Source organism: Beta vulgaris, chromosome 8, assembly GCF_026745355.1.
Source record: "Beta vulgaris subsp. vulgaris cultivar EL10 chromosome 8, EL10.2, whole genome shotgun sequence".
In the NCBI taxonomy this organism is placed as follows: Eukaryota; Viridiplantae; Streptophyta; class Magnoliopsida; order Caryophyllales; family Amaranthaceae; genus Beta; species Beta vulgaris.
The window spans coordinates 41,496,157-41,508,995 of NC_079209.1; the positions used below are offsets into that span (position 1 = coordinate 41,496,157).

Consider the following 12,839-nt stretch of genomic DNA (forward strand, 5'->3'; position numbering starts at 1 on the left):
TTCAATTTTTGTTGCATTAGACCCCTACTATTGCAACAATAGTGTAACGTTGTTGAATTAGCTTCTTTAAGTTGTTGCATTTGATAAAAAATGCAGTAGTGAAATTATATATCCTAAATTAAATTGTACTACAGGTCGGCCATTAACTTAGTACCAGCCACACTTATACAACATACTTTATATAAATTCTCACACTTGACTTGTAATCTATTACTTCCTCAGTTTCATAATACTCGCTATACTATCCATTGTGGGAAGTTTTACATTACTTGCTACACTTCCTTTTTGGACAATAAACTTTCTCTATCTTTCTCCTCTCACATGGGTCCCTTTTCATTTTACTCTCTACCTCTCTCTTCTCCAAAAATTTCCTAGGAGTCCGTGAATTGAGAAGTGTAGCGAGTAATATGAAACGGAGGAAGTAACTGTTTTGGGGGTTGGATTCCATTTTGTAAGGAACAAAGGGGATTTAAATGTGTTCGATGCTCCATAATAAAAACAGAGCATATGCAGGTACAGAATTCACAAGGAAGGTTCCGGAGATTACATTACCTGCATCCATAGCAAGTTCACACTCCTCGTTCCCATTAGTATTCAGATTATCATCCTTGATAAATTCGGTCTGTACCTCCTCTTCAGTGCCCATGGCATAAATTTTCCCAATTACCTTTCCCGAATTTGCAAATTATCCTCCTTGATTGTTGCAATTAAAATTTTATCCTCCTTGGTGTCTTTTTTCATTCACTCCAAATTTTCTAGGTCCAGCTTGTTATTTCACATCTCGGAACGTTCTTGCGTCCTTCTTAGCCAACTGCGGACATAACCTAGCAAAATGTCCAGGCTTCTTGCATTCATAGCATATATTTCTCCCATCACAAGTCTTCCCCAAATGATCCTTCCCGCATCGATAACATCTTCGATCTTTAGGTTGAGTACGTTTCTGAATGTTTGGTGCATGTGCAACTGGTTGAGTAAGTCGACACTTTTTCCTTTTCTCCTCTTCATCGTTCCCGACATTCCTCCTTTTGTTCACTTCTCTTTCTTTATCGCTAATTCTTCCTTGCTTTAATGATCTATCATATGATTCTTGAAAATTGATACAGTGTCTGACACTCTTCTAATAAGTAAACTTCAGCCCTTCAATAATCGTGTTACCCTTAACTTTTCAGACTTCACTAAATCAGGTGCGAATCGGGATAACTCGATAAACTTTCTTGTGTATTCCACTATTGATATCTTACCCTGACGTAGGTTCAGGAATTCACGTTCCTTCTTAGTTTGAAGCGCTGGTGGATACTACCTCTCACGTAATTTCTTGAGGAACTTATCCCAAGTAAACTTAGGTTGTTGAGCAATAGTTTTCACGGTCTTCCCCCCACATGTTGGCTAGTCCATCAAGTATAATGATGCTAACTTCACTCTTAGATTTGCCAGACAATTCACCACATTGAGGAGTTTCTCCATGTAGGCAATCCAATCCTCGAATTTCACTAGATCTGACTCTCCATCATAAGTCCTTGGGTTGTGTGATGCTAGCCATTTGTAAAACTTTCCTTTGCCATCCACATCCCTATTTGTATGGTTATTCTCCAAAAGGTTCAACAGTCGAGTGCTCATATTCTCTAATTGTTAATTTTGGCCTCCACTTGGTGAATTGAGTCACCAGGTCCTGACGATGAAGCACGACCTCTAGTTCCTGCCATCCTAATTAAAGAGAATGAAGTACTATTATCTTCCCACTTAGTACATTAAGTATATAACATTAAAATAAAGTAAAGAACAACATATATGCACACCAAAATTTGCTCTTATATAGAAGCATATAGTTTGAGTTTATACAACCATATTTGGGTGATTAATACTACCGATTACTAATACGTATACACTAATTACATTAGTTAATATTATTATATTCTAACACATATACACGGTTCATAGGCCCAAAAGTTAATACACCTATATACATCCTAATAACATTGTGTACCCAAAAGATGTAGCCCCTTGCTACACCAATTATATTGTTACCCAAAAAAATTCATCTTCACTTGAACTTCTCTTCAGATGATCTAATCTAACTTAAAGGGATCTCGTGCATAACCACTACCACTACTACTTCCCGACCTCATTTCCTGTGGCTCATAATTTGAATCATAACTTGAGCTACTTCCATAAAAAATATTATTTCCACCTTTGTTATCTTCATCTTCTTCTGTATCCGGATCTTCTATTTCCTCATTTCTATCCCGGCCTCTTCTATTTCCATCTCGAGATCCTCCTCTTCAATTTCTTCACTGTCAAAACTAATATTGATATATTCGATTTTCTCATAACATTTCTCATGCTGATTAACTTTTTCAAAAATACTTTTGGTTATCCTTCTAGGAGCTGCTTTATCCTCAACCCTCCTCTTTTTGGGAGGTGCTTTCTTGTTTTTGTTAGCACTCTCTACTTCAGCAATTTCCCGAACATTTAAGCTGCTAATTTCTACATTTTCCTAGTTTTGTACTCTTCATAAGTCATGATAGTTCCTTCTTCTCTTCCCTTACGATCAACTTCTTGAATTCTCCTATAGACTTCCTCAATTGTGACATTTCATCGTATAAGCTTCTTCTCTATTGTGGCATAATGAATTTTTGGTCCCAGTAGTTCTATACTAGGAATATAATAGTCTAATATCTTCCAATATTTGTGCATACGATCTCTCCATGGATAATTTAATTGCAAGGTCTTTACTAATGTATAAGCTTGAATTTCAGGGTGAGCATATGGGTTTCCTCCTCCTCGGCCCATTAGTTGATTATATCCCACAATTGCTTGCATTTCTTGCCTTGCACAAGCAGGTACATTCGTATAGCACAAACTAGCAGAGAATAAAGTATCGGGTTCATGAATCGCTGATATACTATCTCTTATGCTTTCAAGACTTTCTATCCTCGTATACTTGGAATCAGAAATTTCAAACACTATTGGTTTCCCTTTACTTCATGGATTCATCTACAAGATCAAAGCATATATACATCGTTTAACAACTAGTCTCACTCAAATTTCGTACACTATTCCTAATCATACTGCACTACTACATTTTTGAGCAAGTGCAACGCCTCTAATGCAACGATTGAATATTGTCGTTGCATTATGTCTACTAACGCAACGTTTTTTTTTTAGCTATGTCAACAGTCTTTAGCTTAATCGTTGCATAAAGTTGGTTTGGTTAGCTAATGCAACATCTTTATCACTGGCGTCGCATTTGGTTAGCTAATGCAACGACATCAGTAATGGCGTGGCAAGATGGACTAAGCCAAATATAGAGTGGTCCCCAATTATTAACATATGGCGCAAAAGCCAGCTAATTTCCCTCGCCTTTTTTCCTAAAAGTTCAAAAGTCATTCTAGAACATTTCAAAGAAAACCCCCAAACCCCCTAAAACATTACAGGAAAGAAAAAAAAACCCAAATCAACAAGTTCAAAGAAACCCCCAAATTCCCTTCAAAAAAAAAGAAAACCCCCAAATTCCCTCCAAAAAAAATGAAAACCCCCAAATTTCCTCAACAAATTAAACCTAGTTACAAATTTCGTGGCTAAACCGTAATCCACAAAATTCGATTCCCTGAATCACCGAGAATCATGTAGAATTGAAGAAGGAGAGACGTTAAAGAGAGGGAAATTGGTGCAGAATATTTGGATCACAACTGGTATAATTTTTGCTCCCAGTTGAAGAGGAAGAGTTGTCGAAGCTTGTTTATGCAATTCAGATTCTTACCGTGTAAGTTCTTCCCTCTTAACTTTTTTTTATATTTACCAAAGAGAGGTCGAAGCTTGTTTGTCTATGGTATATTTCCTTTACCTCTTTTGAGTCTGTGGTATTTTCTTACCTCTCTTTATGTAGCTTACTGAAAATTCAACTGGTAACCTCAATTTAAACAATAATTTACATGTCAAGACTGAAAAATTTAGTTATTGAAGGGGTCGACCAAAAAAGAAATGCTTTTAGGAGTTGGGAACAAAATTTCTCGTATATTATAGCATATTTTCCTTGTTTTTATTCATTGTTCGCGATTGGACAAGGGTTTATTGAGAACTTGAAGAGTTGGTGAATGTGAATGTTTTTGGGTTAATTGGAAGTCGTCTTGACTCTGGACCTTGGTTTATTTTTTTCGAAAAATAAATAAAGAACTCCAAACGGATTCTTTTTTTTGGTGAAAGGAGTAAGCTGCATATTATATAGTCATATTAGAACGAGGAGTGATGATGTTTTTGAAGAAATCAGAAGAACTGTTGTTCAAGAGACTGGTTTAACATGTAAGTGCTGGTGTTGCTCCTAATCGGTTGCTGGCGAAGGTGCTTTCTAATTGCTTCATACTTACTGTATTTAAATTAGATGAATATAATATTTGTATTAGGATATATGTTTAACGGTTCTTCTGTAATACATGTTATAATTTCAAGCAATCTGAGAAAACTTTTAAGTATCTGCCCTACCATTATGCTGTAGGAATATTCGATAAGATCTCATTGATGATTGCTCTTGGTCTAATATGCCATTGACAGAACATTGACATTCTTTGGTAAATATATCTCGTCACTAATTGAATGTACTTTGTATCAATGCAAGTGTCTCCCTCCCATGCCTGTTTTTCCAGCTACTCGAAGGGAAACGTTGAAACTTTTAAAGAAAATGGATTCTTTGCTCAATGATTTCTTTTGTTGCTTGCTATAGTTGTATAATCTAAGTAGCTGCATTTGTCTAATGGGTAAAAGTTTGGTTTCTTGTCATTTGACCTCAAATTCACTCTTTTTAATTTATGATTTGTGCTTTAAAAGTTGTCAAGCTATGCTTTTGAAAGAATTAGAGTATGTGATTTTCATTGTAATTTAGATATATTATGAAGCTAAAAACAAAATATTTGTATCTATCGTAAAGAAAATATTGTTGTAATATAGTAAAATTTGGAATGTGAAACAATTATGAAAGTGGTCCTATTGTTGATAACATTTGCCTTCTTTATTCTTTAACCATCTTTTATCCAACCATAAAACAGGAAGGAAAAACAAAAGGGGGGAAAGGAGATCATCTTTAACCAACCCAATTGACCCTTCCAGCATCTAAAGTTTTGGGCCCATTACTCATGTTGTTTGTACTTGTTCTCACAGCATGGACTATGGCTAATTCGTAAAATAGTTAGTCAACATAATCTTACAATGTGGACATAATGCTTCTACTAAAGTTTGGCTACTTTCTCTTGTCAAATGTTAATTGTTGATCACAACTTTTGTAGTCTACTTGCGTCGTTTATCAAGCAAGTTAGTAGATTTTGTCAAGTTCATGTAATGTTGTATATCTAACAGGTTTGGTAACTATTTTGGATTTAGTATCATGTACATGTTTACTTGAATATTTATTATGAGTTTTGGGGCACGGTTTTGAGCAACTATGAGGGTAATGCTTTATGTTTCTTATTCTATAAACATTAACTAAAGAACTAGATACTATTAGTATCATCTTAATATGGTTCTCGCTTTGATTGAGTTGTTATCTCATACTAAATAAATAAGGGTCAATTTCTTTGATGGAGATCTTCAGAATTTGTACTATTATAACATACCACAATACAAGTAAAAGAACTAGTAATTGTTCCAACCCTCTAATGAAATTGTTGACTTTCTTTCATTTTAAACTTTAAAATTACTAGCCTTCTTATGAATTTTTTTCTTTATTGGTGTGAATGTTGTAGGAGAAGAAATACACAAGTACTTAGCAAAGAAAAAAGAGAATATGTACTGAGTAGCATACTACTACCAGCTAGTAAAAGCAACGATATCTCTAAGACTCATGAATAATTTTTCTTTCATCTTTGCTTTATATGCACAAGATCTAATTTATTTTATTTTTCAGTCATGAGATTTAGAGACAAGCTTTGTTCTTCTTAATTAGTAGCACACATCCTTTGTTCTAATTTCTTTTGTGAAGAAAGATTATTCAGGTTAACAGCTTCTTATATTGTTATCCTTTAATTGTTTTTTCATTCTTTTCCTCACTTTAATATGATCCTGTGTTTTAAGTGATATAAATAGTTCATTTACTACTACTAACTAATACTTGTTACTTCGCCCTGTTGATGTTAAAAGGATCGAACTTTGGATTAAATAGATGTGGTGCTTCTCGGTGGCGAGTCTTAAGAGGCTAAGACCCTCAACGCGTGTCTTTTTTTCCTCTAAGTTGGTTTCAATTTGCTTTGATTTGACATCGTCACGAAATACTTTTCTTTCTTATTCGACATGCTTGGTGCTATCTTCTTTCATAAATGGAGTAAGTAAGTGAGCAATATTGTATGAACTATACAGGTTTTCAGTATTTAACTACCTTCCTGTTTAAAATGCCTTTTGTATTTGATTTGTTTCTCAATATACATATTTTTTGCTATGGATTGGACTTTCTCTATAATTTGGATTGTTTAATTGAGTGCCCATTTGGTAATTTAAATGTAATAATTTTCGTATTTAGTTTGCTGGTGTAGCTTTTGATTAGAGTGCACAATTGTCTTCATTATTACCTTAGAGAAATGGATAGTGCAATTAAGCAGTGGTGGATGGCTCCTATATGGACCGAGGAATATGAACGAGGAGTCGACAAATATATTGAAAAGGCCTATTCTACCAAGTCTTAAGGAAATCAGATTTGTTGTCCATGTGATAGTTGTTATTATCGTTATTGGCGTCACGAGAATGTTATGAGAGATCACCTAATTTGTAATGGTTTTGTGCCAAGAATGGACAAGTTGTCAGAACTAGGGATTGAAATCGAAAGAAAAAAGAGAAAGATCTACTTTGGTTGATGATGAACAGCCAATCGCCGATGATTTCAATGATGATGTAGCAGGCTTGCTGCATGATGCACGTGATGCTTTTAGAGAAGGGCCGAATGACGAGGCAAAAAAGTTTTTAAAGTTAGTTGAAGAAGGTCAAGAGGAATTCATTCAAAACTTTCCTTCATGATCGACTATTTATTTTTGAGTGTGATCACAGGATGACAAATGTTGTATTTGCTGATATATTAGAGCTTATAAAGGAGGTGTTGCCTGATGCAAAATTACCTACATCATTTAATGAAGCAAAGAGAGTTTTAAAAGTGTTAGGGTTGGATTACACTAAGATAGATGCTTGCCCTAATAATTGCATGTTGTATTGGGTAGAGAACGCAAATGATACAACTGCCATGTATGTAAAACGCCAAGATGGAAGTCAAATGATACAAAGAATGACACATAGCATGAAAACAGAAAAATCCATAGGATTCCTCATAAGATCCTTAGGTACTTTCCAATAAAGAAAAGGCTATAAAGGCTATATATGTGCCAAGAGACGGCAAGGCATATGACATGGCATACTAATGGGCGTGATAAGGATATGTCTTTACAACATCCAGTGGACGGTCAAGCTTGGAAGGGCTTTGATTCTATGTATCCAAAGTTTGCCGAGGATCCCCGCAATGTGAGGTTGGGGTTGGCCACAGATGGATTTAGCCCATTCAACTGGATCAATGAGCATAGTTCACAGTACATGGCCGGTTATATTAATCAATTACAACTTACTCCATGGATGATTATGAAACCAGAGTTTTTGATGTTAGCTTTACTTATCCCCGGTCCTTCTCCCCCAGGTAATGATATTGATATTTATTTGCAGCCCCTAATCAAGGATCTCAAGGATTTATGGGAGTTGGGGCTAGAAACTTATGATTCTTCAAGTAATCAAAGGTGTGATATGCGTGTAGCTTTGATGACTACCATAAGTGATTTTCCAACTTATGCGATGCTTTCAGGATGGTGTACAAAAGGATATTTGGCATGCCCTTCATGCCATTATGAAACCGATTCTAAGTGGTTGCCTTTTAGTAATAAGAACTTCTACAAGGCAACTCGTAGATTTCTTGATTCTACTCACCCTTGGCATCACAATAAGATGAACTTTGACATGAGAAGTGAGGAAATAAGTGCACCTATTCCATTGAAAGGAACTGATATTGAGAATATGTTGCGTGATTTTCCAAATGAATTTGGAAAGAAGCAAAAGAAAAAGAGGTGTGATGAGGATGATCCAAACCTATGGCGAAAGTTTCCCATACTTTTTCAGTTGTCATATTGGAAGCATTGTTCTAACCCACATAATCTCGATACAATGCATATTGAGATAAATGTGTTTGAGAATGTCATTGCGACATTGTTAGACATTCCCGGCAAGAGTATAGACCACCTAAGTGCTCGTCGGGACTTGGTAGAACTTTAAATTATACTAGAACTTGAACCAATACGATTAGAAGAGGGTACTGAAGAAATCTCAAGATCACTCTTTTAGATGTCACGTGAAGAAAAGCGCAAGTTCTGCCAAGTAATAAATATGCTAAGTTGCCACAGGGCTATGCTTCTAATATTGCACAATGTGTGCAGGTTGAAGAAAGAAAAATCACAGGTTACAAGAGCCATGATGCTCATTTTATGATGAATTACTTGCTACCTAGTGATGTGAAAACAACATTGCCTAAAAATGTTGCTAGCCCGTTGATAAGACTTTGTGCTTTTTTCAAAGGCATATGGAACAAAGTTATTGATCCTGAAGATCTTGGCAAACTCCATTCAGAGATATTTGAAACACTCTGCCTATTTGAAAAAATCTTTCCTCCTGCCTTTTTTGACGTAATGGTGCATTTACCTTTACATTTGGTGGACCAAATTAAGTTGGGTGGACATTTCAATTCAAGGTGTATGTATGGAGTTGAGAGGTATCTTCGAGAGCTAATGCAAGATGTTCGGAACAAGGGCCGTCCAGAAGGATCAATGGCCGAGGGATACCAAGCTAAAGAATGTTTGGCCTTCATTGCTAGACATCTAAAATGATCAAACATATCCTCACCAGATGTTAATAAGAGTAATGTCACCAAATCATTTCTCCCTAAGATAGGACGTCCTATCAGGGGAAAGGGAAGGACCTCAACGGCTCAAAGAAAAAACATAGTGGAAGAATGATTAATTAGATCACATGGGCGCAAGCACATCGTTATGTCTTATTCAATTGTGATTGCGAGGAAGTTGAAAAATACATAAAGTAAGATAGTAAATCATAAAATTTATATCTTTTTTTTTATGTGTAGTATATGTTACTTAAATGTTTTTTTAACTTCTTTTATCTCAGTGAGCACAAGATATGTGGAGGCAGTAAACGAAAACGAAAGTGGAATTGTGCTCAAGATCGGACCATAGCAAGGATTTCATCTATTGGTTTAGGGAGAAAGTTGATATGAAAATTCATAAAAGTCAAGACATGTTCCCGAATCATATCTTATGGTTATCAAATGGACCTTCTTCTATTGCTAAAAAGTGCATAGGGTACTCTGTTAATGGATACAGGTTTCATACAATGAAGCGCGATATAAAGTGTGTAACTCAAAACAGTGGAGTCACTCTCATAGCAGTAACTCATAGCTTTGCAAGTTCCAAAGATAAAAATCCTATAGTGGGAGATGTCAATTACTATGGTTCAATACAAGACATCATTGAGATATCTTATCATGGTTTTTTTAGTGTTGTTTTGTTTAAATGTGTGTGGTTTCACTCAGAAAAAGATGATGATGAGCTTATTATGGTTAATGTGAATAAGACTATTTACGAAGGAGAACCATTTATCTTAGCATCTCAAGCACATAAAATATTTTTTGTAGAAAATTTAAATAAAGAAGGCTGGCAATATGTTGTTCAAATTCCCCCTAGAGAAGTTTCTGATTGTATTGACTTCTAAAAATCCATTTGGCTCGTGTTGTAACTTAAAGTTGACATTTTAATTCATTTCATATGATCACAATTTGACTTGTGTACATAATTTTTGTTTTTCGGTTCTGCAGATGAAAGGCATTAAGCCCAAAAATTCTACAGTACAAAGTCATATTCCAATATATGAACGACAACGTATTGAGAAGTTGAAAAGGAATGCAGAAAAAATGAATTCTCAAGGTGTTGGATTCTTGGCTAACAACATATTGCAACAAAAAAACTAACAGTTTTTTCACCAAGTACCCCCGAGTTTTCAAAAAATTCACCTGGTACCCTCCATGTTTTCAAAATTCACCTGGTACCCCTCAGTTATTGTATATTATCATTAAGTGCCCTTACAATTAATGAACGTTAGTGCTCCGTTAGGCAAAATTTACAACTTTGCCATTAATTTTGTGGCGCTATAATGGTAACCTCCTATCAGACATCTTTACTTCACTTCCAAAAAATCCGTCCCCTCAACTTCCACTCCTCTGTTTTGGTGCATCATGGAACCCTAAAACTGGGGATTTTTCTCAAAATTCTACACCCATTTGGTGCGCATTAGGAAGCTATCTTGATCAGATAGTTGTGGACTTGAAGAATCTGAACAGAAGATTGAAGGAAAAGTGCGATTTTGTGGAATTTTGAAGAACATGTATAATTTCAAAGTGACAGTTTTTAAAGTGCGAAAAGGTAAAATTTTTCTTCATTTTCGTCAACCTAAATTGATTTCAAGTTAAATCACTTGCATGTATAATGTTCCGCATGTTTTAGTAAGTTAGGGTTATTTGTGGTTGTTTTATTTCAAGTTAAATCAGTTGCATGTATAATTGCGTTTTGTACTTAGGTTTTCTTTACTTTGTTTTTTTATTTTGATCTTATGTGCTTATTAGGATGGCTGGTGTATGGTTATTGGTGCATTTTGGTAGTCATGATTTTGATGTTAGGGTAAAAGACAATGATTTGTGTCATTTAATGGGGTTATTTGAGGATTTTCTGGAGGAATCAACAAAGCAGAATGTGTACTTGCCTACTTTATTTAGGGTGTTAGTTGAGAATCCTAGGACTAAGAAGAAAATAGAGTTGAGGACTGATTCTGACTTGATGAAAGTGTGGGTGTGGGGCTTAGGCAAGGATACCATTGAGGTATAGATAGAGGAGACTGCAGACCCTTGCCAAGTATTTAGGTATGTTCTTGCAAAGAATGATAATGAGGAAAGGGAGAAGCTTGAGAACATAAGGAGAGTACAAGAGATATTAAGGAGCGAGAGAGAGGAAGAGGAGGAGGAAAGGAGGAGACAAGAAGAAGATGAAGAGTAGAGGAGGTTGGAAGAAGAGAAGGAATATGCAACTAGATTATGTGTTGCTATTGAGGATCTTGTGTTGTCATCTAGATTGTTGAACATGAGAGTATACTCAACACAGGAAGCTGATGAAATAGTCCCTAGGTTTTCACAACCTCAACCTGAGCATGGAACCCAAGAGAACCCCAGCCTAAGTGAGGCACAACCCAAAACAACAACAACCACAAATGATTCATAGCCCACATCAACTACACCAACAAATGAAGATCAGCCCAAAACAGCAACACCCACAAAGAGAACCCCAAGAAAAAAAACCATTGTCACCCCTAAGAAAAAGAAACTGACCCCAAGGCTCAAGAAGAAGGCTAGCCCTAAACAACCCACCCCCTCTCAACCCACTGAGGCATAGCCCACCCCCTCTCAACCCACTGAGGCATAGCACACCCCCTCTCAACCCAGTCCCTCTAAGCCCACCTCGTTTCAGCCCACTGAAACACAGCCCACCCCTTCTCAACCCACTCCCTCTAAGCCCACCCCCTCTCAGCCCACCCCCTCTCAACCCACCCAGCCTACACCCTCTCAGTTTGCTGAGGCACAGCCCACCCAACCCATCCTCTCTGAGCCCACTGAAACATAGCCCATCCCCTCTCAGCCCACCCAAACATAGCCCCCCCCCCCAATCACCCCCTATTTTAGACACTCCAATTGAGCCCAACCCACCATCACCACCTATTTCACAGCACACCTAGTTTGAGCATACCCCATTTGAGCCCACCCCAACTGACCAGGGTTCTGTGGTGAAAGAAGCTAAGTTCCTCAGGTTTTAGAGTGCCTAAAACCGCAGCTAAGAGGATGGCACCTATGTTCCTAAAGGACAAGGAACTGGGAGGGAAGGCAGTGAAAAGAGAAAAAAAGAAGATATTCTTTGTTGATGATGATGTAGATGATGAATCAGTAAGTGATGATGACGATTTCATTGTTGAGGAGGATGAAGTTACATCAGAAGATGATGATGTCTTGGGGGATTTCCTTGTGGATGAGGATGAGGACACATTTGCATATGATGATGTATTTGAGATGGCCTTTGAGGATTTCTTAGATGGTAGCTCTATTATAGACATATTGTATAGGATTGGTAAGATATGGAATGAAGAACCATTTGGGCCCATTACACTAGAGCCCTGGTTGATCTTCCCAACAAGAGAAGTGTTTTTGGAGGTTCTGAGGGATTTTTGCATTCAAGAAGGCTTTGGTCTTCTTGTGTTGAAGGCTGATAATAAGAGGCTTAGAGCTGCTTGCATAATGAAAGCATGTGAATGGAGGATACATGCTTCCAGATTAATTGATAAAATCAGTTGGGCCATCAAGACCATTAAGGGGGAACAAACCACTTGTGGGAGGTTAGAGGAGAACCCCATGGTCTCTTCTGCTTGGCTGTGCAAGAAGTTGTTGGATGTCATTAAAACAACCCCTAATATACCTGTTGAGTCTTTGTAAAAGGTGGTTCAGGAGAAGTTTAGGTTGACAGTGAAGAAGAGATTGTTTTACAAGGTAAAAACTATGGCTAAGGAGGATGGGCCATAATGCAAGAACATGTGGCAGAGGAGATGCAGGAAAAAAGAGATCAAGGCCACAAGCTGAGAGTGAGGCTAGCACTTCCAAGAAGACACAAAAGAGATCAAAAAGGCCACCTAAGCAACATACCAACATTTGCAACTTTTGAACAGAATTT

At 36.8% G+C, this 12,839-nt stretch overlaps 1 protein-coding gene across 1 annotated transcript; it reads left to right on the top strand.

Moving 5' to 3' along the window:
• Positions 1–2,735: 2,735 nt before the first annotated feature.
• Positions 2,736–10,955, top strand: LOC104901630 (uncharacterized). Its single transcript, XM_010689220.2, has 6 exons — positions 2,736–2,840; positions 6,844–6,935; positions 7,024–7,310; positions 7,424–8,271; positions 8,445–8,776; positions 10,697–10,955. The coding sequence occupies exons 1-6, from the start codon at positions 2,736–2,738 to the stop codon at positions 10,953–10,955; spliced, it is 1,923 nt and encodes a 640-aa protein (XP_010687522.1).
• Positions 10,956–12,839: the final 1,884 nt, after the last annotated feature.

What these genes read in the sequence shown, in the direction of transcription:
- LOC104901630 (XM_010689220.2), top strand. Translation starts at nt 2,736, where the DNA reads ATGTATAAGCTTGAATTTCAGGGTGAGCATATGGGTTTCCTCCTCCTC. An exon ending in TTCTTGCCTTGCACAAGCAG is followed by an intron (nt 2,841 to 6,843) that starts GTACATTCGTAT and finishes GATGATGAACAG; the next exon opens with CCAATCGCCGATGATTTCAA. An exon ending in TGTATGTATGGAGTTGAGAG is followed by an intron (nt 8,777 to 10,696) that starts GTATCTTCGAGA and finishes TGTGCTTATTAG; the next exon opens with GATGGCTGGTGTATGGTTAT.